Here is a 26,891-nt window from a genome sequence, read left to right as displayed (position 1 = left end):
TAATTATTTTTGTATTGGATTCAATAAGATCGTTTTTTTTTTAACAAAAAAAACCTTTTTAGCAAAAATAATACCGACTTCAAAAAGTGCACATCAGTCTAAACTCGCAATGCTCTATAACACGGGACACCCCAGCGCTAGCACAATAATACTTCTTACGATCCAAAACTTACCTTCTGACAGAGCATGGCCTGATCTGACGGACTGATGCCAAGCTCCGGCTCGGTGATGTCGCCAACAATCGGCACAATCTTCGTCAACTCCTGGGGCCGCTCTCTTCTCAATGTTTCAAACAACTGCCAACAAACAACTATGTCAATAATCATCATGGATCTTTCGCGATCAGTTCTTACTCCGTAAGTCATGTTTCCGTGGACTCGTCATGTCTTTCTTGGGATTCTGTTGTTTATGTCGAAGTACGTATAGTCTGGAGTGTCCACATCTGAACCAATTTCCAGGCGTTACGTACGTCATGATGTCACTCCACTGCTGTTTTGATTCTATTCTTAAGAAGGAACAAAATGTATAAAAAGGTTTTCTCCATGGCTCTATTCACGATTTGAGTAAATTCAAAAGTAATCGGTATTAGAAGGGAAAACCATGCTACAAAATTCTGATCAGCCTTGTCATAAGACGTAATATCGCAACATTCAGCTATATTAGGCACACGAACAGTCAAAGACCGCAGTCTTTCTTTGATAGTAAATTCATTTGGACTGCGCCATAGTTTCCAGCAAGTGTAATTGATTTACCCGTGATGATAAAAAATAGAAATCTTTGGCAAGAGTAGAACATAATATTTTATGGGTAGTTCGATGCGATGGATTAATTTGCCGGTTTGGCTGTGAGGTTTATTAACTAAGAGACCCTCACCGGTGACTGTGTGAGCTCGGTGAGGCGCGACGCGACGTCCTGCCCGCGCTTCGGCCTCATTAACAAATAGATCCTTTTTATTTTCGGACAACTTCTCAATAGTTTTTCTACGAGCACCTGGAAAATAAGAAAAAGATTAATGTCTTCCCTGTGCGCTAGTATTATGTAAAGGTACACTATTGAATTCGTTTCAGGGTGTAATCTACGGAATTACGTGCTTTTGATTTTTTTTAACAATTATAAGACATGTCCTTAATTTATATCATGTAAATATATCTCATTTCCCTGAACTCGCCTGAACGAGTTTACGGGTGGTAGGTCTCTTATATGTGAGAGTCCGCCTGGGTAGATACCATTGCAATGTCTATTTCTGCCGCCTAGCAGCAGTGTGTAGTCACTGTTGTGTTCCGGTTGGAAGGACATTGTAGCCAGTGTAACTATAGGATATAATAAGACTTAATATTTCATGTCTCAGAATGGCGAGCGCAGTGGAATATCAAACAACACTTTGCAATTCAAGGTGTTGGATGGTGTTTCCACTGTTTACAGTAAACAGTGGAAACACCATATAATAATATTAGCCCTGTATTATATACTTGCCCACTGCTAAGCACGGGCCTCCTTTACTACTGAGAGGGATTAGGCCTTAGTCCACCACGCTGGCCTAGTGCAGATTGGTAGACTTCACACACTTTCGAAATTCCTATAGAGGACTTCTCAGATGTGCAGGTTTTCTCACGATGTTTTCCTTCACCGTTAAAGCGAATGATAAATTCACAAAGAATACACACATGATTTTTTAGAAAAATCGGAGGTGTGTGCCCTTGGGATTTGAACCTGCGGACATTTGTCTTGGCAGTCCGTTCCACACCCAACTAGGCTACCGCCGCTTCAAAGCAATAAAAATAACAAATTCCCGAATGTTATCACGCGAATGTAGCAACGAGCAAAATATAATAACTAATAAGTAAATTATTACTGTGTAAATTCGATTTGTGACAAATGTTTTACAAAAATATGCTTTCGTCCTTTCATGAGACTCAAGATTACTTTATACCTAATTTAATAAAAAGCGTTACAGATAGATTTACTTTCACATTTAACATAACTGGGGAAATCTGGGTATGGTACCATTTCTGCCTACTCAAAAAAAAGGTAAAGGCATGCTAGGGGTGCTATACTTGATGAAAGGTGCTTGTTCAGCAACGTCTTTTATCAACATCAACTGAATGTTAAATAATAAAGACTTGTATGGCTTTAGAACGCGCTTATCACTCTGAAACATTATACGTCTCAAAATTCCAAGTAATTACATTTGCTAAAAATCTCTACTGGAAAACAACAATACTTGCACGAATTTGCTTAGCGACAGAAATGTATATTACATTCGAAATTAAAGTAATTTCCAAGGTATGTCAATTTTGCCAACATGGTGCCCACACTAGGCCAGCATGGTGAAGTAAGACCTAAACCCTCTCAATAGTAGAGGAGGTCTTCGCTCAGCAGTAGGCAGTATACTATAATTTATACTAGTATAATTATTTATTTTTATACTTCACCTTCCCCATGAATCCCGTACCGCCAGTGACGAAAACTGATTTGTCCGCGTAAAAATCCGCGACCGGCACGTAGTCCTGATTCGTCGGCCCGAAGTGACTGCCCGATACGCATGACGCCATCTTTCCTTTCCAATCTTTACCTTTTACCACTTCAATCTTTCCCTTTTATCTTTAAAGGCATATATGTGTTGTTATTACACACATGTGAGTGTTGTGTTATTGTTGTTTATTGGAGCCTTTGTGTTAAGTTCTATTCAGCATGGTTGTTTGCTTTTACCTGGAACAAAGAAAAAATATATTAAGTGCAAGACTCTAATTGCTAGTGGTAGGATATATTATGTATTCGCCGAGATAGTAACTACCGTACACAAGATTTTGCAACCCGCTTTACGAGGCCATGTAAATGCGTCGCGTTCCGGAATCAACCTGTATAAATGCGGTTTGGAACAGGCCGGCATGATTGGTGGCTGATGATAGATATCCATGTCTCGTTAGTCGACACTCTAGCTAGGTCCCATTCTGCTTACCAATAGGTTTAGTGGGGTAATAAACAATCTCTGTTACATACGAGTCAATATCGTTTCATGAGGAATTATAACTACAATACTGAGTATATAAAATCTAAAAAGAGACTTTACTTATTGTAGGGAACTTCTCTCTTCAAATGAACATATGAACGTTGTTATTAGTCCAACAAAAATACTAATAAATAGATGGCATTTGTTATATATAAAGCATTGGATTCGTTAGCTACTTTAATTTATCAACGTGTGCAGTTGTTAAGGAAGTTGCAGATTCAATTCCTCAGTTGAGCAATCTCTGTGAATAAGAATAAAACCCTACAACAGTTTTAAGCCGTTTTGGTATGAAATCCAACGGTCTTTTGAGTAAATTTCTACCAATCTATTACAAAACCATGTATTTAACAAAGGCTAGATAGATTCCTGACTCGAGAACGAAACCTATGTCCTACCAGTTCGGTCTATGTGTACGTTAAGTATCTAGCTAATCAATTTAAGATAAAACAGAATAAAGATTAGCTAACCTCAAATGTAGACGCTCTTAAACCCGAATAATTACTTCTCTCTCAACTCTACTAAAATAACCTTCGTAAAAATCACTGACATAAGTAGCAGAGGAAATCACAACAATTTCAACCAGAAAATGTGATTTTCACAATTTTCATGATCGTAATAACTTCAGTCTCACTCGTGACTCCATTTTCGGGCCTATCACATAAATATATTATCAATATTTTACAAGAAATTATATTTTATACGATAAATCTGAACATGACGTGGCGTCAGCTGTCAGTCATACTTTTTTATTTTCAGCCAGATTTTTGGAATAGAAGTTAAGGAAATTGATTAAACTATTTTGTGCATCATATAGAATCCAATATTTCTAGTTTCAAAGTCCAAATTCATTGGCTAAATCCGCGTTTCCAAATTTCAAGAAGTCATGCATGATGCAAGTTGCATACAGGGCCCTTATTCTGTATGATAGTGTAAACGCGTAATGCGGCCGTGTCATGTTATCTTCGAGAAATGTGCGTGGAATGGTATTCTGTAAGCCAAATTTCTATAGTCCTAAACATGACGCGTTATGTTGCGTGCTTGTTACGCACTGTCAATATAACGTGCGGGATACCCCAGGGCCCCAGGGGCCTTATTCTCTATCCCGCACGTTAGTGCATTTCTCGAAGATAACATGACACGGCCGCGTTACGCGTTTACACTATCATACAGAATAAGGGCCCTGCGCAATGGAATCATGACTTACTGAAACCTATATAGGTTAGACTATGATTTATTAGTTTATGGTATAGTTTACGCAACGTTTTATCACAAGTAAATGTTTGCGGTCACACCCGCACCGATAGCTTATCATATCACGTGCTGGTATTTTGGCCCCTTTCGACTTTTCGAAAACATTACAGTATTTACAACACTGTAGATTTTCTAACACGATTCGCCAAAGACTGAAGTCCCCAAAGAGAGCTGACATCAAACGGAAAAAAAGACCGACTGGTCGCAAAATCTAAGACAAATCTAAAAATTACGTAAAACTGTGAGGTGTTGACCCCACATTAGAGTAGTTTAAGAGAAGGAGGAAAAGAATCTAGTGTAACGTAGAGTTTTTGTTCATATTACTTCATGAATGCTGTTGCAATTGTGTTATAAGACCTTTTGAGACTTGAATTCAATCTCAGAGCAAGCAAAGTTTGGATGAGTTTTAGTGGAGCGTTATACCCAGTTTTAACTAACGTAATCAAAGTAACCAGTGAGGGTCTTTGGCTTGAGCATATGGTGATACTAATCTATAATAATTCACAGAGGCAGGTGATAATGATCTTATTTCTTTACATTTTAAGGTTCAGCATTTTATGCACCAATGTATACCAGACGATATGCTTAATGCGTTCTATACCAGTCAACCAAATATCACTAGAAACCAAGTAGTGCAGAGATAGTCATGGTAAGTGTATCAAAAGTACATTATTTTTAGTAATAGCCATTTAATGTTGGAGGCACAATCGTTATTCTTCTTAAAATTATAAGTTTACCTCCATTTTAGTGGGATCTGTAGCGTTTACTTGTTTTTATTCGCTCGTAAACTAGTTTACGGTTTGTGTCTGTTGTGTTAAATCTGAGTGAGTATTACTGAACTCGACGAACATATCCGAAGTCCTTGATTTGAATAGATTTGAAGTACATTATATATAAGATTTAGATACAATCGTCCTACTTACCCGGAGTCTTATTGACTACCTAGATTATGCATCATGCAAGAATAAAAATATTTAATCACAATATATTAGCTTCATTTTTATTATAAGCGTACTTATTGGCTGGAATATTTTTAATACAAGTATACAGCATACCTAGACAAGCATGTTTTACACTAGATATTAAGGATAAGTTTACTCGTAAATAGTAGAAACCTGACGCAGAAGTTAGCATTAGCATTAAGACTGCATCGCACTGCACTACGCTCTTCACTTCAAAACAATATAATATAATATGTAAATTCTAATACAGTCCAATTAACAAAATTTCAAGCATGTGATTTGCTTACTTACCTGGTTATATTCGTTTATAGAACCCTTAATGTATGGCTGAATTAATGAATAGTGAAATGAAATGAAATGAAAATGAATAGTTCTTTTGTCAAGCTATTCGCGAATAAAAAATATTTATGCAAATTATTACTACAGGACGATGAATCATTGTTTTGAGTCTTGTCTTTAGACAATATGCAGTTATTTTAACGAGATGCCTAACCGCAGTTTCCTTATTCGGATTACGAAAATACCGTGAGGTTTAGTCATAATGCGATAAAAACAAAAGTTCGTTCATCTGTAAACTTGATATTTTTGTTGTCCACAGTTGAAACATCTTGTGTTGATCTAATTGTGTTGTTCAATAGTAAAATGTTAATTATAATTTAAAATTTATGTCTTTATAAGCGGAATTCTCATGATTACCATGTTTAAAAGTAAAATATTTAATAACGATTTGTTGTTTGGTTTATAAAACTAAGTTTTATGCAATTTTGTGTGCATATTAATGGCCTCGACCCGTAGTTCAATCGTCCTAAAGAAAATACGCAGAAAGAGGCTCTTCTGTTGCGAATTATGTGACTACCAATAAATTCTTCCCATCTTTTCATTTCCAATTTTTTCTTCTTAAACATCGAGGAATCACCCATTTTCAAGTATACATGTTTTTGGATGACAGTGGTAACTTACCATCAGGTGACTATAATAAAATGGACAATATTTTTTAGAATAACTGTTTTATTTGTTTGTGTTTTGCATTATCGGCTACTCATGAGTTTTTGACTCTCGTTATAGATATCCCAAGATACAGGCATAGCCTAGTTTGGGGACCTCTGACAATTATTGAAATGCTATGCCAATTATTGTTCATGTAATTCTTAATGTTATTATTTCTGTGTTTTGTTGTAATAAAGTTTAAAGATAAAAAAATAAAAAAGTGCTTTAATGATTTGTACTGGCAACCTAATAGTAATAGCAAGTAGTCGCTTGTAGCTAAAAGTTACCGCACCGTCGCACCTTGGCGACGATGAGTCGATACTTTCTGATTCATTATTTGTAGAAAGGTGTTGAGGCGTTGACCTAGAACATTTCGTCAGCCGACCTTGCAGAGAAAGTATTTCGGTTTTCCTTTTATTTCATACTGTAGGATTCGATACGTCAAAATACGTATTATCAGTAGTGTTGGACATAGCTGTTGCTGTGTTATGCTATCGATAACTGACGATTTACGTTCAAGAATGAAGGCATTAGAGACTGCTGTTTGATACATGTGCTGTATGACATTTGATGAAATACCACGCTCTTTATGTCCCACGATCTCTGAACGTAATACGAAGAGTGTACATAGTTTAAATACAATTTCCTTAATCCGAAACACAAGGATGCTTGACATAAATTGATGCCGACATAAATTCAGCACTAGTACATACTCAAATGGACTCTTGCACTGCGCTCCCACTTATATAAAATGTGCCGAACAAACGAACAAAAATAATATTACTTCCTATACCAATAGATTGAAATAAACAATACTGTACAGAGCGCCCATCAGATTACAGCATTAGTAGTACTGTCTTAAAATAGTTAACCGTTCCACCTGCGCGGCGTACACGCAACTGTCACTGACCTTCGAGCGAAAGCAGACGCAAGAAATCTATTGTACTGGTCAGTGCGAAAGTGTTATTACAATCTATATTTATCCTGTTATTGGCTTTTGGTTGCCGCTTCGCATGCGTAGTAAAGTGTTTTCCGGGATAAAATGGTTATTTTATGAGTTAGAGTCCTAGCAAGACATATGTGAAAACTGCATTCAATTCCATACAGTTCTTTTTTGTGTAATGCACGTACAGACAGGCAGAGAACAATTCTTAAAACTTCCGTTTTGGTTACTTTTGTAAAGACCGCCCAAATATTTTTTTTTTCAATATCTGTAATGTCCACCTTTTACAATTTTATTATATGTAAAGATTAGCATAAACTTAAAATAGAATATTAGAAACCGTCTGATTTTTCTTAAATGTAAGACAAAAGTTAATAGAACCATTTGTAACTAAGAGTCTATAATTTATTTGCCATAGTTGTTAATTATTCATTGCATGCTATTACGTAATACGTATTAATGTACTTTGTTACAAAATTCCCTGTGGTGTATAAATTTTCATAGAGCATACACCCAACAAGTGATTCATTTAGACTAAAATTTCAGTCACGAACTAATTTTATATACCTGGATAGAATAATTAGGAAATAATATGATGATGTTGCGTGAGACCAATATTATACACACATTCGCGCCTTTTACCTCCGAAAGGCTAGGCAGGTGTGTAACTGGTGTACCCATTTTTTGCCTTGCGTATTCCGTCCCATAATGTGATAGAGTGTTCGGTTATGGTAAAACCCGAAGACGCGACGCTATTTTGGTGTCAAAGTTGCACATATCGCTTATTGCTGCGCACATACTAATTTATTACTTCACTACGTACAACCGTCACGATTGGGTGCACCACCTTTAACATAACTTTAATAACAATATTTCTAACATTTGTATTGAACATTTATAAAACTTAAACATTGCATGTGCATTAATTATTTAACCCAATCCGAAACTCCACATAGGGCGAACCCATCGCCATATCGCACAAATCCCAGACTCCGTGCCGATATAGAGCAATAAAACCCAATATAAGTTTGCCTGATCCGGACATGATAAAAAATAGATTTTATTCGACACTCGCAACTTCATTTCGACATATACTAATTACACAAAAATGTCCGTGAATTGAGAATTATCCCCCGGTAACTATCCGATATCCTATACGAGCAATCGACACCAGCAATACGAATATAAAAGGGGCGTGAAGAATCAAATTACAGTTACTATTACTAAATAATCTTGTTTCTATACCTTTTAACGCGATATTGCTCTTTTTTTTAATAATTTATGTTTCCAATGGAATTCTAGCTTCGATCCTCAGGTGTGAGATTATTTTTTGTTGAATATTCTATTATATTGTCATGAGTGGCTCAGGATTTGAATTTGTACTGATAAATAAAGGATTAAGTAGCGGTGCTTCTGCCTACCTTTTCAGCGATAAAGGCGTGAGTATATATACAGCTAGTAATCCATGCTATGCATTTTAATTACTCAAAACAACACCAATAAGGAAAGGATGGATAAACTTAATGTCCACCCAAACTTGGTTGCGGTTTTTTTATGATAAACATTAGACGTCAAGGACTGAGTGATCTTTCTTCGTAGGCTGTCCTAGGATGTCATTAACCTGTTGTTTCGACGTTGGAAATTTGGTAGTGACTGAACCCCGTTATATCTGAGGGTGATGGATATTAATGAGGCCAAATTACTTAATATTGAATTAAACAAATATATTATACAAATCATTTTGTGTTTTTTTTTTAATGGGCACAGGAGTGACTTATCTGCACCTGATGAGAATTAGTATGAGTAGCAAATAGAGAGTTGGCTGATGAAACCTGACTATCATTCGCCAGTCAATGCAGTTAGCGTTCCAGGATCAGCATGTATATTTTTGGTTTCCATCGCCGGCTTATTTGAAACCGAAAACATACGAGATGATCCAGGAACGCCCACACTTACATAGTAAGTGGACTACTATGGTTGGTTTTACACCTTGTGTACGGTGACCGCTATCTGGGTGGATTCGAATATCCTACCCAGCAATAATTTTAATAATTCTTGCAGAATTGCATCATTGCTGATAAATAATATGAAATGAGGCAATATCAGTTACCAGTGTATTGAAAGCAATGTAAGAATTTTTATATTATTTATTAATGGCTTGTTAAAATATTATTTTAATTTAACTTTATACAAACGAGAAGTCGCAAGCTTTTCACCTTCTTGTTAACATATAACAAATCTAAATGTAGGAAGGAACACAGAAGCGGGCAACATGGTCCATTTTTGGTGTTTCAAGTGAAAGTTGATGATACCATGGTTTCGTAGGTCGGCACATGTAGTTCTGCTAAGGAAAGGAGAATTGGATAAGGTTAAACAATTCTACAGAGCATTCAATTTAACTACAACTAATGGTATCCTCTTGAGTACAATAAGCCTGTTAGATGATTGAGTGGAAATGAGGTGAAGCATTAAGGTAACTTCACAGCTGCTGCTGCTTTGTACATTGTCAAATGTAGTAGGCGTGCTTAGTTTTTTATTATACAACCCACCAGCAATCGAACGGGCAATGCACGCGGATTTCATGCCAGCGATCTATCATAAAGTAGATCGTTTTTGTTCCAAACACTTTTGCCTTTGATAATACTCGTCCCACTTCCTACAAAGACAGTTTGAACAAAAACGATGTATTGTGTTCCGGTCAAGCTAAGAATGCTTTGGCATGGAACCTAAGAAGGCGAAGTAAACCAGGCCTACCGTAGTACAATGCTATTAAACTATCTTAGCATTAGCGAGTGATATCTGGTCTTGTCATTTTTGATACCTAAGGTCGTCTGGCAGAGGCGTAACAACCTTAGACCTAGGTGGTGCCCAAACACCCCCGAGGTGAAGGGCCTCGTAGGCCCTGATCTTTTTATTTTGTTTATATTACCACCCTGTGAAAACTAACAGCATATTTAACAAAAAATATTAATCGCCAACATTTTTTGCGCCCTTGGGTACCCAGTTGCACCACTTTTTCTAGGACGGACATTCTTGGGATCCAAATCATCATCGCTTAAGTCTCTTTCACCCACAGATGCTGTTTAATGATTAGTCATCTCATTTAGAACATAACCTACAATCTGATCACATAACATGACCAATTCACACAAGATTCGCGTGACAGATTTCTCTGTTCATATAATACGCGTCATCTCTATCATGCAACATTGTAATAATGGATTCGTAATTGACGGCATAAAAGTCTTAAGTTATACAACTACATGACAAGACAAACTTGCCTAATGGTAAACCATTCTCAAAGACGAATCACACTGGGTTATCGTCACTGAGATCTAACACGTTAAATATCATAATAGTCAGTAATTTCATAAGCAATTAACCTCACTGTGTCCACAATAATCTAGTTGTGAATGCAACGACCTGCTGAAACGAATGTCCGTAGGTTCAAAACCCAAGGAAAATGTCGGACCTTTCGAAGTTACCTGCTCAAATCAAATATTATTTGCGAAGAGATCATGACGTCAATATAACTGTTTTTTAATAGTTTAAAAGGTACGTGATCTCTTCGAACTGCGCTAGGCTAGCTGGTGGACTAAGGCCTCCCAGTAGTAGGGGATCCTCGCCAGCAGGCAGTACATAACACAGAACTATTATTATTGTAAACCCTGATTATTGAGTTAACAGCACGCCATCTCCAAAGGGGTGGGTTAGGTTGTAAGTATTTAATGGATAAAGTATTTGGATTTATATTACAAAATTATATTTAGGCGATTATTCGGTAAGCCGATAAGTTCGTCAGCTATCATCATGGAATTAAAATCATATCGTGAGTGCATTAACTGCACCTCTGGTTTTATAAAGATAAAGATATGTAGTAGGTACCTACCTATATATCTTTATCTCTATAAAAATTCGCACCTGCGTATTTTTATAGTATAGGCCTGAAAATTGCAAAAATACATAAAAAAGTCATTTTGAGAAGTGACTTGATGTCCAGTAGTCGCCAATAAATTCCCAGAATACAGGAAGAATTATGAATTCACTACATAATTTAAAGGAAAAAAGGATAGGTTAAGGCTTTTTGAAATCGCTGACTATGGAACGCAGTAACAAGTTATTGAATATGTATCAGCACTTGAAGTTTATTTATTGACTTCATGTAAGCAAAGGTAAATAAAAATTACCATAAATATTCTATAAAAGGACTTAAATTGATCAATTTAAAAACGAAACATGAAGGTAATGTTATTTGTGCAAGATTGTCACTATTAAGATGTTATTGATGCGTTTAATATTCTTATTTCTAGTAATAATTTGTAATAAAGACGTTGTATCCACGACATGCATTAGTAATGGTCAGAAAATAAACTGCGTAGGCAAGACATTTTGTATCAAGTCCGTCAAAGTAGATATTAGGTACCATGACAATGTCTATTTGTACCGTCAAGCAGCATTAAACAGGCACTGTGGGTTCCGGTTTAAAAGACTAGTCTACGAGACATTATGGGAAGTAATTGTTATCATGCAATTTGTTACAGTCTTGGTTGCTAATGTTTCTGAACCTGGTCAGCAGTGGCGAAAGTTCCATAGAACCCGATTCCTGCTAGCTTCCCTTCCGTAAAATCTAATTATCATTAGAACGATTTGCAGACTGCATTCATACATATTAATACCTATATTTTGTGTCTTGTTACTCTTCGGAAAACTTCACACTTCGCCACTGCTGGTCAGTACGCTTCCAAACGAGCGATTTATTCGTCTTATTAATCAGTTATCCCCAATTTTGAAATATCCATAGTTTTATATAAGTAATTTTAATTGTTATTTAGAAATAATAATTATTCCTATACATTGTTTTGACGTATCATTAGTTCAACTTTGTTCGCCTACGTGATAAATAAAGTATTTTATTTTTTAGTTGACATTCAAGCTGACTCTCTTGTTCCCGAAAGGTTACATAAAGGCGTACTTGGTTCCTCCACATTCAGCCAAACTTCTACACGTTCTATTGTGATAGGTGACTGGGACTGTCATACTAATAATTAAAAAAAAACGTCCTGGATCAAGTCATAACAGTTCAAGGAAACAATGCAATCGGTTAAGATTTGAGTCATTAAAATTCCATTAAATCCTGATACATCAAGTTTATCATTACTTCACCCAATTTCGCCGAGGTTGGAATCTTATCTTTTATCAGCTACTTTGATTATATAATGATAACATGTGCGTCTGCAATTATGTAAGTTATAGCTTGTAATAACATTATATTACAGTTTTTCGATTTATGTCTTGCGTGTAATGTGATGATGAGGTCATTTTTATTCCGGGTTTAAACAAATAATGCAAATAAATTGTGGACTTAACGTGAGCTGCTTTAAAGCATGCAGTGATGACTACATCCAGAGCTAATGTAGCATAATGCTAGTTCTATGTTTCAAAACAGGCATATATTTAAAGTTTGGTCCAGTCCAGAAAACATCTCTTCTGACGCAGTCTCCTCCATTAGCCAAGGAATCATTTTTTTAGCTGTATTACAGCGACTTAAAACTTAAATACAATTTCTCAAGAATATTTAGCGATCTTTTACATTAAATAATTTCAACATAAGATTAGACAAATAACAAACAGAAGCATAGAATTGATATCAAAAAGCATAAGACTGCAGTTCGGTAATAGCAGGAACTCAAAATGATAGTCACACTCTACTCTTAATTATTTCTTTACTACATGAATTACGGTTCGACCGGGAAAAACCAAACAAAAAGCCGTTGTTATCCCTCCGAAAATCATGTTATCCATATCAATTCGGCGTCTTCGACCAGTAGACATCCGTTGGTTTTACTTCATAACTTAATCCAATTATTCGACTAAAGGCATGTTTCATAATGTTTACGTAAATTTTCTTTCAATTTACCGTATTAATAGCTGTGTTCATGCACTCATTCGGGATCATATAGACAGAGTGACTTTTTGATTTGGTTGTAATATAATGATAGCGTTTATAATAATCATATTAATATCCTCTACTACTGAGAGGGATTAGGCCTTAGTCCACCACGCTAGCCTAGTGCGGATTGGTAGACTTCACACACCTTCGAAAATTCCTATACAGAACTTCTCAGGTGTGCAGGTTTCCTCATGATGTTTTCCTTCACCGTTAAAGCGAACGATAAATTCACAAAGAATACACACATAATTTTGGAAAAGTCAGAGGTGTGTGCCCTTGGGTTTTGAACCTGTGGACATTCGTCTCGGCAATCCGTTCCACAACCAACTAGACTATCGCCGCTTAAATTAGACAGATAGCGTTCACCAGTGGCGAAATACACGCGTAAACGCGCAATATCTAAATGAGCCCTTAAAATTAATGTGTTACAGTTATTAAATAAATGGCACGATTTTTCTTGCGGTAAAATTGACATTAACCAGTAACATTTGATAGGAATCGATCAAGTTGGTTAACCGAAAACGTCCATAATTTTTTTTTGGGTTTCAATTTGTTGTGTTTACAGCGAAAAACTAGGTTTTTGTGTCATGTCTGTTTTAGCCGAATCTTATATTTTCAATAGTCAGAATATCTCTAAACACACATCACGCATTTATCCCCGAAGGGGTATGCAGCGGCGCAACCAAGGCCCCCACTTTTCGCCAAGTTTGTTCCGTCCCATAATGTGATAGGGGGCGAGCCTATCGCCATATCGGGCACAAATTCCAAACTCCGGGCAGATACGGAGCAGAAAAACCCAAATATCACTTTACCCGATCCGAGATTTGAACCCAAGATCTCAGAGCGCTGCCGTACTGCGCATGCAGTACAACTACGCCACTGAGGCAGAATAGTTCTATATATAACACATTCACGGTGTGAATCAAACTCATCTGTATCCGACTATCCAGTTTTGGCCTAGCAAAGATTTATCTAGCAAAAAAGTTGCCTATCTTCTCGGCTTGTCCGTAAACCTCTGTAGTCCCATCCACCCATATTTACGCAAATCCTTGTATAACGTGCAACAAGGACAGCGAACACTTAGAAAGAGACAGAAGATGCGACGGGGAAAGTAACTGACTCATATTTAGAAGAAAGCATGCATTGGATTCTTATTGGGGACAATGAGAGACCAGTGTTGCGTGCCCGAGCGGTACTTAGCAAATACTCTCGCTCGATGACAATAATCGATATTAAATGATGGTGAATATCGATTTTATATCTTCCTGCGTTATCATTTTCCGTGAAGTTGGCTAGTTTTATTTATAAAATGTTTGGTTGATGTGAACAGTTTAAACTTTAATATTAATTTAAGAAATAATTAACCATTAAAAACGTAATGTTTTTCCCTACGTCTAATGTTTTGGACATGTTTTTTGTCATTTTTAATGCTTACGAGCAATTTGTTCGATTGATAATAATAATTACTATGCGCCACTGGAAGCAAAATTTAGCTCGATAAATTTTATCTATTACTTAACCACAATCTTTTATTACAGTACTAGAAATAAGGGAGTTTTGGAAAACACTTTTTTTTGTCATAATATTTATATAAGCAGTAATTGGTATAAATTTAGGCCACAACTTATACTTTAGAATTTGGATTATTTCATACTCCACATATCTATTAGTCAAAAGCAACACGGTTAGGTTAGGTTAGGTTATTAATAATATTATCTACCTATGTACTTTTTGTGTGAGTAATATTCAATAAAATTTGTCTTTAGTCTCATTCACTTCCTGATATATATACTGTATAAAAAACATACGTTTCTAAACACGAATATACTGGATGTCGGGAACTAAGCACTTCCGGTCCCGCATTGTACAGACTCCAAACTATGACTCATACAAATATCTGACTCGATGTGGGAATTGAAACAATTACCCGTTTTAATATAACTACACATTTTTGGAGGATTAAACGTCTTATGCAGCGGCTAGATGCATAAAGCAGACCGGGCTCTGTGGTATACCACAAGGTACAGTTTGGGAGAGGCCTACGCCCAGCAGGGGACTGCAACGAGCTAATGGACTGTCTAAGAGTGACTTGCATAACGTTACTAATAAAATGCGAATTACTTATAAAATGCGATAGATTGTAAAGATTCAAACAACTTTGATGATAACCCTGAGCGGACTTGTCTTATATTAATACATAGGCTACTATTATCGCAGATAGAGTACCTTTAATTCCTTAAAAGGCAGATAGTTCAGAAGCTGCAGGCAACATCTTTTACTAAAATAATTAAGTGGTACATTTTGGACAATGATTATACTGAAAAATAAGAAAAAAATACATCCTAATCATAATAAGGTCATGTCAGGCTTGTGACATTGGCGCGACACAGACATTTTTTTTTATACTCTCTGATAAACATCTGTCTTCATAATCATAAAAACACATGATAATTAAATACTAATTTTGATTATTATGTTAATTAACTTTTTATGTCTTTTTTTTACGCATTCTTAACGGTAATTTTTCCTAACACCTGTTTATTTCCTTCAACGCCAATAGAACATGATTCTCCTGGAATCTCTAGTATTCCTTGCCTATGCAAGGGATACCTCCGCCTAATAGTAATATCACTTTACTACCTAACTGTAACAATTAATGACAATTAATGACTGCCTCGGTGGCGTAGTTATACTGCATGCGCGGTACGACAGCGCTCTGAGGTCCTGGGTTCGAATCCCGGGTCGGGCAAAGTAATATTTGGGTTTTTCTGCTCAGTATCAGCCCGGAGTCTGGAATTTGTGCCCGATATGGCGATAGACTCGCCCCCTATCACATCATCAGACGGAACACACTTGGCGAAAATTGGGTGCCCTGGTTGCGCCTCTGCATACCCCTTCGGGGATAAATGCGTGATGTTGTGTTGTTTTTTGTTGTAACAATTAATTATTTTACGTCTAAAATGTAGATATTGAGAACAAAGGTTAGAAGCATTAAAATATTTTTTACATTGCATTTGAGTTTCAAACTAAAACCGCAGCGGGCTTAGCGTTGCGGTATTATAGCAAATTGATGGAGAGATTACAATGGCATGTTAACGCTAAATGATTATCGTATTATATTTTAGGCAACGGCTTTGATGCTTTGATAATTAACGGTGTCTAACTTTGCCTACGGTAGGTAGAATGCGCGTGCGCAAGGTTGTGTGTAACTTTTTTAATACTAAGGTATAAGCTTTGTCTCTTCTGGTGGCAGTGTTGGTTTATTTTTGATGCATCTACCATGATTATCACTGCACCCTAAGGTTGACTGGGAGAGAATCTTTAAAGAATTTAGTCTACTTGTATACATCTATATTAATAATATATATGCGAAAGTAAATCTGTCTGTTACGTTAACATGGTTGACACAGTATCGCCTGAACTTTTGTCCCAGGAAAACAGTTTCACGAGAGCGGAGCCGGGAGTAAAGCCTAGTAAATAAATATATGTCGTAATGCAGAGATTCAAGGGTTTTAAACCCAGATCGAATTTGTTGATCGGGTGTTGATAAACATACGTTTTCTGAATATTTGAAACCAACTATATCTATGTTAAAGACAACTCAATTTTGATGTTTTTTTTATAAATTCGCACAGTTTTTAAAATTGTTTACTGCGAACTTTAGTTACGACGTCTCATTTGAAGACACATAACCTATTGTCTTTCATATAGTAACGTAAGTTTTGGCGCCTTTTTTAACAGTAAAGACGACATATATTAAAAAAAAAATACAAACTTATACAACTGCATACTACTTTTACCGACGTTCTGTCTGTCTTGAATTAGGTGTAGGCGCAAAAAAAAAAAAATCACGTCGAATTGATAACCTGCTCCTTTTTTGAAGTCGGTTAAAAATAAAAGAAGTCTATGTCCTTTTTTAGTAACATCTGTTAAGGGGCTTCCTCTAGCAAAACGGTGCGCTAATCGTTTCATAGAAGCTATCTATTCGAAATTAGAAAAACATATAGACTAGAAAATTAAATTCATACACACTATGTTATCTTATCTTTGGTCGTTTAATTTTTTTAATAATGTGGATATTGTGTCATTAATTCATAATAATAATGCCACTAAAATTATTGATTTACACATAAAGTGCACATCATTGTAATTAGGAACCAACGCTATTAAATAGACAATTTAATTAGGAATATTTTAGTAGTTTAAATTCTTTCAAAATGACCTAAAATTGATTTTTAAAAGAAATTATTCGCAAATCGTTGCATATTCCCGCCGAAAATGTATGGAAAGAATGCTCAAGGCCTTTTGTTCGGGGGAGAGTCTTAAATGTAAAACAGACAGACAGAGCTATTTATAATATTGATACGGATTTTGAAGAGATAAGATTCATGTAAGAAAGTAGGAATCACTTACAAGTTAAAAGGTTTTAATTCTGAACAAGATATATTATCAAGCTTAGATTATTATCAAAACCATATCTTGTGAATATAGATAAAGATTAGAAATTGTCGCTTAGTCAGATCCATTATCGATAAAATTGCGGCCCATGACAGGCATTTTGTAATTTAAAAAAAAAAAATCTATTGCACCTTATATAAGCAGAGTGATTATCTTTCCATTTGACTATTAATTAATTTAAAACAAAAACAAACATTTTTTACCCCATTTATGAATATTTCCTTAACTTTTTTCCGGTGGTGCCATTTACAATTCTCTAATATCTCACTAAGTGTACATATCGTCCAGTAAAACTTATTTAAAAAAAAAACATAAAATTTAAATTATATATATTTTTTTTATTATCTTTCGCGGAAAAATCAATTGATTCCAAATTCAAATATTAAATATTTTTAAAATAATCATACTGGAAAAAAATAATTCCACATTCAAATTATTAAAAAAAGAAATTACCTACCAAACATCCACTGAATTCACTGAACTTAAATCTCGTAATCACTCACTGATAAGCTACAACCGGGATACGACACCGGCGCGGGCGGCTGTCAACCGAACACTGACTCCGATTTCGCCCGCACAGTACAAACTCTGTGGCATTAATGATATGAATGGACCACGTACTTTATAGTAATGATATGACGGTATTCATTATTTTTAATTAATAAACAAAAATTAATTACAACTGATTTTATCGTGACGAACTAATTTGCACTGTTGATAAAATAGCGAAATTAATTTTAAACTTTTTAAAACGGAACTAAAGCGAAGTCGAAGTATGATCCACATGGGCAGGTACCACCGCAATGTTTATTTCTGGTGCTAAATAAATGTGCCAGCACTGCTGTGTGCCGATAAAGAACATTGTATAGTATAATTACTTGACATTATGAAACTTAAAACTTATCTAAAGTTGCAAGATACGTTGTACCAACGATGAATGAAGGAGTCCCTCCTAACCGACTTTCGGTTAAGAGGGACGGCGACTGTTCCTAATGAAGATCAGCCAGGTACACAGCAGATATTACAGTGCTCAAGTGTAAGCGAACACAGGTGCACTCTCTGTTCTTTCATTCATAATCCGATGAGACTGCAATCCGACATGACGAGAGATCAGGCGCAAGACGTGCTTAACAATACAGCATCACACAATACTTTGTAATACAAAGTTTGTCTTGTGTTAGTACTGTTTACGTCGAGCTCCACTTCCAATAGATCGATTTGGAAATCGTTGGGAGAGGCCCATGTTCAGTGGTGGACATTCTGCGGCTGATGATGATGACGTCACGTTCATCCGAGCAGCTTGGACTTATAAAACTTTTAGCAAACTGCAATATGGCCAGGAATTATAAATTTTTCAACATGTTTTCTTTTTTATTTATTTAATAATTATTGTACCCGCCATAACGAATTAAAGAAATAAAAATTTAAAAATAACAATCTATACTTAAGTACGAATTGTTTTATCGCTCTAGGCAATATCTTTCAGACAACGATAGGATAGATATAAGAAAGTTAGAAAGAGACGGTACAATAGAATATTTTTAAGGCAATTAAAGGAAGGATCGAACCTGAGATTGCAGTCCGCATTAATGCAACACAACTAAGCCAGCGAGACAACACTAAAATATTAGTTGTAACCTGCATTAACTGTAACCTTTTCTATTAATTGTGATGGAACTAAACGGTCCCAGGGCCACAACAATAAACAGCGGGATTAACTCACATAATATCGCCTCATTGAACTAGTTGTTAGTGTAAAACCGACGTGCTCTGGCGTTCGACACTTATGCTTGGTGCTGGTGGTAGGATATATTTTATATCCGCCCGGATAGCGACCACTGTGTACAAGTTGTTAAAACCCGCCATAGCGCCCCACGTAAGTATGTCGCGTTCCGGGAGCGACCATACACAAGTTGTTAAAACCCGCCATAGTGCCCCACGTGTGTCGTGTATTAGCCTGTGTATATCCGGTTTCAACAGGCCGGCATAATTGTGTCGACTGTCGAGGGCTAATCATTACTCGTCAGTCGATATTCTATTGAACCCCGCTCCACTCACTGTCAGATACAGTGGGGTCACATTGTGTCCGTTTAAAAGAACTTAGTTTGGGACTCAAAAATTTATGAATTTGAATATATATTTTCTAGTTAGAAAATCTCAAGTTTCCTTTATTTCATGAGCTTGAACTTATGTATATAAGCATGAACTTATGTATGTCTCAAATATGAATACCTAGACATTTCGCTGGCCCAATATTACAAGGTTCTGTGTAAATTTTTACTTATGTTGCAAAAATGAGATTAAAAATTTTCATGTTGGTAAATATTTGTAAGGACAATGAATCGTTCTTTCTATTTATCTTTCGCGATTATTGGAAACTTTCACTGCAAAAGTCTTGGAATCATGTGATATTTATACTTATTATAATTAAATTTGCATATCAAATGTAACATAGAACTTTGTAATAGTGAGCCATTAGGCTAGAACAAGCCTTTGTTTGCCACCAAGCCCGCTTTAAAATCCTAAAAGTCTGGAAACGGAATAGTGACCTTTCAGTTGACCTCGTTAGTACATGTAGCGGTTATATTCCAGTCGAATCCCACAGGAATGCTACTATGTTGCGAATAAAGCAGCTAAGATTTATCCGGAAAATCTACAATCTAATGTGAAAGTCTCGTCGGATTTGATTTTTCCAACGAACTTGAGTAAGCTCGTGGTAGTGGTACGGTTTTACAGAAAACTGAAGTGAAGTATTAGTTGATTAGAAGATTTATTTACGCGTTACCAACCTATTGCCATAAAAAAATCATTCACCCTTCAATATAGCACAGCAAAAGATCAAGGCGCGCGGTGTGCTGTTTTACCTCCTTAGTTCTTATATCTAAACAATTAAAGGCGTATATATTTAGGTGTCCCACCATAGGTTCGTATAGGCTATTAACACTCAAATAACTTTTTCAAATTGCTTTCAAAATTTATAATGTTATATCTAAGCAATTAAAGGCGTATATATTTAGGTGTCCCATCATAGGTTCGTATAGGCTATTAACACTCAAATAACTCGATTGCTTTAAAAATTTGTAATGGTCATTATTCATAAAGACATTAAACAGTATAGTTAGTTATAGAGTGGACATCAGGCCCAAATTTGTTATCAAAATGTTTTAACTCTAAGGTTTTAACCAATTGGTAAATAAGCCGTCTCATTTGAAATGACTGTGTGACAAGATATCACAGCATCCTTAGATATTAATACAAAAATAACATATAATATAGAGAAAACATGTTAATATGCGGATTAAAAACTTGCAAATCGAAATATGGAAAAAATATGAAGTATTTTATATTGGTGTTATGTTATTTTACGATAGATTGAGTAACTATCGTATGTGAACAATTTTCTTTTTCAATCTTCCCAATAAATAATAATAATAATATCAGCCCTGTATTATATAGTTGCCCACTGCTGAGCACGAGCCACCTCTACTACTGAGAGGGATTAGGCCTTAGTCCACCACGCTGGCCTAATGCGGATTGGTAGACTTCACACACCTCCGAATTTCCTATAAAGAATTTCTTAGATGTGCAGGTTTCCTCACGATGTTTTCCTTCACCGTTGAAGCGAACGATAAATTCGCAAAGAATTCTGCGGACATTCGTCTTGGCAGTCCGTTCGACACCCAACTAGGCTATCGCGGCTTAATCTTCCCAATGTCCGCTCTGTATAATCTTGGAACTCTTTGATTATTTATAATTAACATCGACGTTTACACATAAAATAATTAGTAAATAAGGTTTCATGATAAAAATTAATAAAATATAACGTAACAATGAGTTATTGAGGAAGTAATTATAAAGATAGATGGTACGTTCCCTTTTAATGGCGGTATGAAGAATTAATTATTAATTGTAATTGCTGATGACAAGATATAGATTTTATTACTATTATAATAATTTATTGTAATTTCATTGTTTATTCGTAATTGTTCTACCATTATTTCAGCTTTGACATAGAATTGCTGGTAGGATATACTTTATATCCGTCTGGATAGCGACCACCGTACACAAGGTGTAAAAATCCGCCATAGTGACCCACGTAAGTGTGTGGCGTTCCGGGATCAGCCTGTGTATATCCGATTCCAACAGGCCGGTATAATTGTATCGACTGCCTAGGTGTAATCATCTTCTGTCTCATCAGGTGTAGTGGGGTCACATAACCTTGCACGTATAAAAAATAAAATAAAATTGCAGTTCATTTCGGAAACCTTTTATGAATTCAATTTAAAAAAGGGTTAGACACCTATAGTATTTTTTATTAACGAGATAGGTAAACCAAAAAATAAAATGAAAAACAAAATAATTATTTAAAATATTAATCGTCACCGGCCAGTATTATTTTTTAAATATCATTCTTCTTATTGGGGTAATTAATTCAATAACAGATATACTAATAAACGTATACCAAATTGACTAAACGAAATATTTAATATATATTTACTTCACAGCAGGCTTCAAAGTGATAATAGAGTCGAAGACTTAAAAGATTTTAACACCTGTATACACAAACAAAGCTATAAGGACTTACAATGCATCCGAACGCATAGTTCATACTTTTCTGTAGCCTTGTTTATCTTCCTCTGACGACCAAATGAAGTAATATAATAATATCAGCCCTGTATTATATACTGTCCCACTGCTGGGCACGGGGCCTCCTATACTATCGAGAGGGATTAGGCCTTAGTCCACCACGCTGGCCTAGTGCGCATTGGTAGACTTCACACACCCTAGAAATTCCTATAGAGAACTTCTCAGGTATGCAGGTTTCCTCACGATGTTTTCCTTCACCGTTGAAGCAAGCGATAATTCACAAAGAATACACACATCATTATTTTTAGAAATATCAGAGGTGTGTGCCCTTGGGATTTGAACCTGCGGACATTCGTCTCGGCAGTCCGTTCCACACACAACTAGGCTATCGCCGCTTTTTATGAAGTAAAGTATCTCAATATTAGTTAATCACAGCTCCCCGTTCTATCTTATGCCTACGTACTTCGAAGGCTGTCAAGCCGAAAGTACTAAGAAATAGACATTAGAGCATTGCTCTGTGCATAGCCGAGTAACGTTTTTGAGAACGAGCGGTATATTAAATCAATTAATATACAACCATATTCAATAAACGATCCCAATCTCAATCTTCAATCTGATTCCGAGAATGAACCAATCAAAATTACTCATTTGTAAGCACGTCAAAAATCTTTGTTCTGATTGCTCTATTTTTGAGATAGATCGAAAAAAGTAGTAAGGATCGTTTATTGAAAATGGCGGTTAGAGAAGGGATTTAGTTTATTTTTGAATTTTAATTCTGCAGATCGATTGTAAAACCTTTTTTGAATTCAATAAATTCACTCCATTACCATACCGCGTCAATAGGCGTGGAAACAAGATAGAGTTATGTCGAACATCCAATGAATGATGTGTCGCTAGCCTAGACATGTATGGCTTCAGTTGCCGTCCACAACTACCCTATTTATAAACTTCGATTACTCTTACATACTATCGGGAGATTTTTCGCTTTTTTTAATTCAATATCTCCCTTAATAATTGGTAGAAATTACTTTTAGAATGTTTTGTTTGTTCATTTAGTTTTTTTCGGTGGCCTGATCCAAGCATCTTCACAAACAGCTTTAATATTAAGATGAGTCCCAATTTCTATAGTTTTATAATCTGAAAGTGCGATGTCACGCTGGACCACAAACGGCGCAATTGTTTGTCCTATATTTTTTATTGGTATTTCCTCTATGGGTCAGTCACCCACTAGTTATTTTGGGCGACATGCCTTGAGTTAACCGTGTGGTTTCAGCTATTATTCTGTTTTAGAGATCCGCGCGTGGAAGGAGTCATTCAACGCCATTTTTATGCATTTGAATGACCAGAACACTTATTGCTGGTAAGCATTATATAAAGAGTCATTTTGATATTTCATTTATTAATTATACCACACTTATCTTCTAAAATTAACAGTTTACAATTAGTGGCTAGTCGATGTTAAAAAAAAGATGTTTCGAACCAAATAAATATCAATAAAAAAATATTTAACTTATACACGCCCTAATGCCACTGCTACTCTAAGATAATTCGTCGCAATAGCAACACTTTCAGTGAAAAATACATTCGCGCCTACGCCAAATCTCACAAAACAACAAAATTATCAAAAAACAAAAATCGGGATTAATGGTGAATACATTCGTTTATTTTGTAAGATTTTTCATAAAGACGAGTATTTTGTTTCATCTATTATCGCAAAGTCAAACTGACCCTGTATAGTTACAACACCACATAATCAGCAACATGGAAGTCCACACCTGAACATACTCCCCTAAAGATTTCCAGACGGCTCATCAAAAGCAGCCTGAATCCAGCGTGTTCTTGCGATCTTTATCAAGTCGCCAAACAACAGCACCCGAAGTATTAATTACGAAGCGTGCCACTGTATTATGTACTATAATACCTTGTAATTACACTGTCTACTTGACTATGTCCACTATATCCAACAACAGTGTCCGCACAATGCTGGTTATTGGCAGTAATAGACAAAGCTGAATTATCGTTCGAGAATCCAATGCTTAAAAGCAATAGAACCGTTCCCTGCAAATGGAACAGCAATACACTAAAGGATTATTCACAGCCATGTTAAAAAAAAGAAAAACTAATAACTTATACCGTGTATCATCCGATCTTCCAAAACTTTGATTTCTCAGTGTCTCACCCGCCGAGCCATAGGGTCTCAAATCCCTATTCAAATAAATTGAGGATATCCTATGCATGCAGGGCTAGGCTGATTATTTTTTACTTATTGGGTTCTTGGTAGGGGGCGTTGGCGGGCAATGCCCTATTTTACGCGGGAAACTCCTCGACTCACTTGAGACCTAGGTCAGCTAGATTTGCAGTTTAAGATTTAAATCTCATAGATATACTCACGCCTTTTTATTTCTGGGGTAGGCAGTGACGCAATTAATGCAGATTTTGCCAAACTTATTACCGTTCTATGAGGGCAACTCAATACAGGTGTTTTTTTGGAATCGAAAAAAATACTTGCATCTAGGGATTGAACCTTAGACTTCGCGTCTCGCAACCCATGAACGCTACCATCAATAATTTTATAATAATTTAAAACGTGACAATAATTAATGACAATTTAAAATTCGAGTTCGCTACATTTTTTTAAGATACAGCTGCGCATAGCTGACGAACTGCGTATTGACTCTACACACAAATTGATTGCCACAAAGCGGACATCGATATGACCACAAAATACACCACGACAACCAAAATTATTATTTAAATACTAGAGTTTAAAATCCATAAAGTATCATATTTATTACTGGTCTTAATGAAGGATTAAAGAGGATTTATTTAAAATAATAAGTATTTCCGTCTTTTTATTTTACCCTTTCATGTTTCCTTATGCATACAATTTCTGCAAAGGAAATATGTACATATTTTAAAGTAAATAGCCCAAACGTGTACACCTATTTCCTGTCGTGTGATGTATTTTGGGTCAAGATTTTGGTACAAAGTCATTTACAAACCTTCGTATAAATAAAAAACGAATATTGATGACGCATTTAACTAACATATATTAAACATTTAATTAACATATTTTTTTCTAAATATGTTATAATAATACAATATAATAATTATAGCACTAAATACATACACTTGATTTTTTTTAAATTATTTGACGTATATGACAAACTGTGATTACATATTGGTATTATTTAAAACAAAATAGCCTTTATTGGTAAGGAGGTAAGATGTAGAGTCATCGTTGTATTACTGTACTGCTAACAGCAACAAAATGCCGGCTTGACTGGCCTGGTACCAGTCTCATAAAACGTGTGTTATGCAATAGCTTTATGCAGTCAGGGAGGTTTTTACCTTCTTTACACTGTTGCAATTCCTGCAAGCCAAGATCGCCATGACATTACTGGTGGTAGGTTTCTCATATGTGCGAGTGGGTTTGGGTAAGTACCACCACAATGTCTATTTCTATCGCCAAGCAGCAGTGTAGTCCATGTTGTGTTTCAGTTTAAAGGACATTGTAGCCAGTGTAACTACGGGACATAATAAGACTAAACATCTCATGTCTCAGGGTGACGAGCGCGGTGGAATACCAAACAATTATTTGTAATACAAGGTATTGGATGGTGTTTCTATTGTTTACGGGCTATTGTATTGCTTATTATCAACCGAACGGCAAACTCGTCTCGTCATTAAAAGCAATAAATAAAAATAACAAAAACACGCATTTTACGACAACCAGAAATAATGCTCTAGATTTCTTCAGGAGCAGTGTCTTAACCAACATGTCTCTACAATGATTAATGATAATAAAAAAACAAAACAATGTATGCAAATAACATGTTCTAACGATAAGTTTCTAGCCAGGATATGTTATTCCCATCAAGATACCCCGGGATCGTCCCGTATGCGCCGAAGAACGCCATCGCGGGTTTTGGTTGGTATGCCGGTGTAGGGTATACAAGGGTTAAGGACTCGGTCTAATGCCCACTCGGATGATGTATTTATTACTCCCGAGTATCGACATTGGGCCGTAAAACGAGTGAAACCAACATTACCTTTCAACTCACCCCCCAGTGGTGATAGCGATAACGCGTACATAACGTTAGCGTTAACGATTGTAGAGAGGTCTCTTAGCTAAGACCCCAGTAATCAGTTTTAACCCCGATTAAAATTAATCAAATAGAAAGATAGAGATGAATTAGAAATATAAATTTTCCACAGGTCAGTGAGCTTTTCGGAGGCGAGAATCTTAAATGCGAGTTCTATTCGTTAAAAGTTAAAACGCACTCTGGATCCATCCGGTATTGAAGTGCTCATTACCATTGCGACTTTATTTTTCGAGTTTAAATAAATAAATACTAGCGAGAAACGTTGTAGCTCATGGTCAATCGTCATCATCATCAGCCGCAGGATGTCCACTGCTGAACATGGGATTCTTCCAAAGATTTCCAAATTGACCTATTGGAAGCTGCCCGCATTCATCATGGTCTATTTGACCGACCTAATTTTCTTAGTAGCATGGTGTTATTAAGAAGCTATGCTTTCCTAATTTTACTATGTATTGAATTCAAAAGTAACAAAAAATTATCAGTAAATTAAGTAATGAAGGATATTATACAAACTTTAACACAATGTCTAAAATCTTTTAAGAGTGTAAAGGAGATATTATAAAAGAATTTTCCTAAAAATATTCTCTTATAAATCAAAGTGCATATAATTAATAAAATAAATAAAACACAAATCCGA

The 26,891-nt window shown here is 35.8% G+C and overlaps 1 protein-coding gene across 4 annotated transcripts in view; it reads right to left on the bottom strand.

Moving 5' to 3' along the window:
- The window catches only part of LOC115447171 (putative fatty acyl-CoA reductase CG5065), a 40,967-nt gene that overhangs the window by 7,906 nt on the left and 6,170 nt on the right, over positions 1 to 26,891 (bottom strand). The window contains exons 1-4 of one of the 4 annotated variants that reach the window (XM_030174145.2): positions 18,019 to 18,152; positions 2,433 to 2,709; positions 874 to 990; positions 174 to 296 (exon numbers count right to left, since the gene is read on the bottom strand). In XM_030174145.2, the coding sequence (XP_030030005.1) occupies positions 174 to 296; positions 874 to 990; positions 2,433 to 2,552 (360 nt within the window). In that variant the 5' untranslated portion in view covers positions 2,553 to 2,709; positions 18,019 to 18,152. Of the gene's footprint in view, positions 1 to 173; positions 297 to 873; positions 991 to 2,432; positions 2,710 to 3,477; positions 3,734 to 18,014; positions 18,153 to 26,891 lie in introns of those variants that run through there. The other 3 variants (XM_037447039.1, XM_030174147.2, XM_030174146.2) reach the window with 3 other exon arrangements.

The sequence above is a fragment of the Manduca sexta genome, unplaced genomic scaffold (genome assembly GCF_014839805.1).
Source record: "Manduca sexta isolate Smith_Timp_Sample1 unplaced genomic scaffold, JHU_Msex_v1.0 HiC_scaffold_54, whole genome shotgun sequence".
NCBI lineage: Eukaryota > Metazoa > Arthropoda > Insecta > Lepidoptera > Sphingidae > Manduca > Manduca sexta.
Note: the sequence above shows the minus strand (reverse complement) of the source record. Positions and strands in the feature narration are given on the sequence as shown.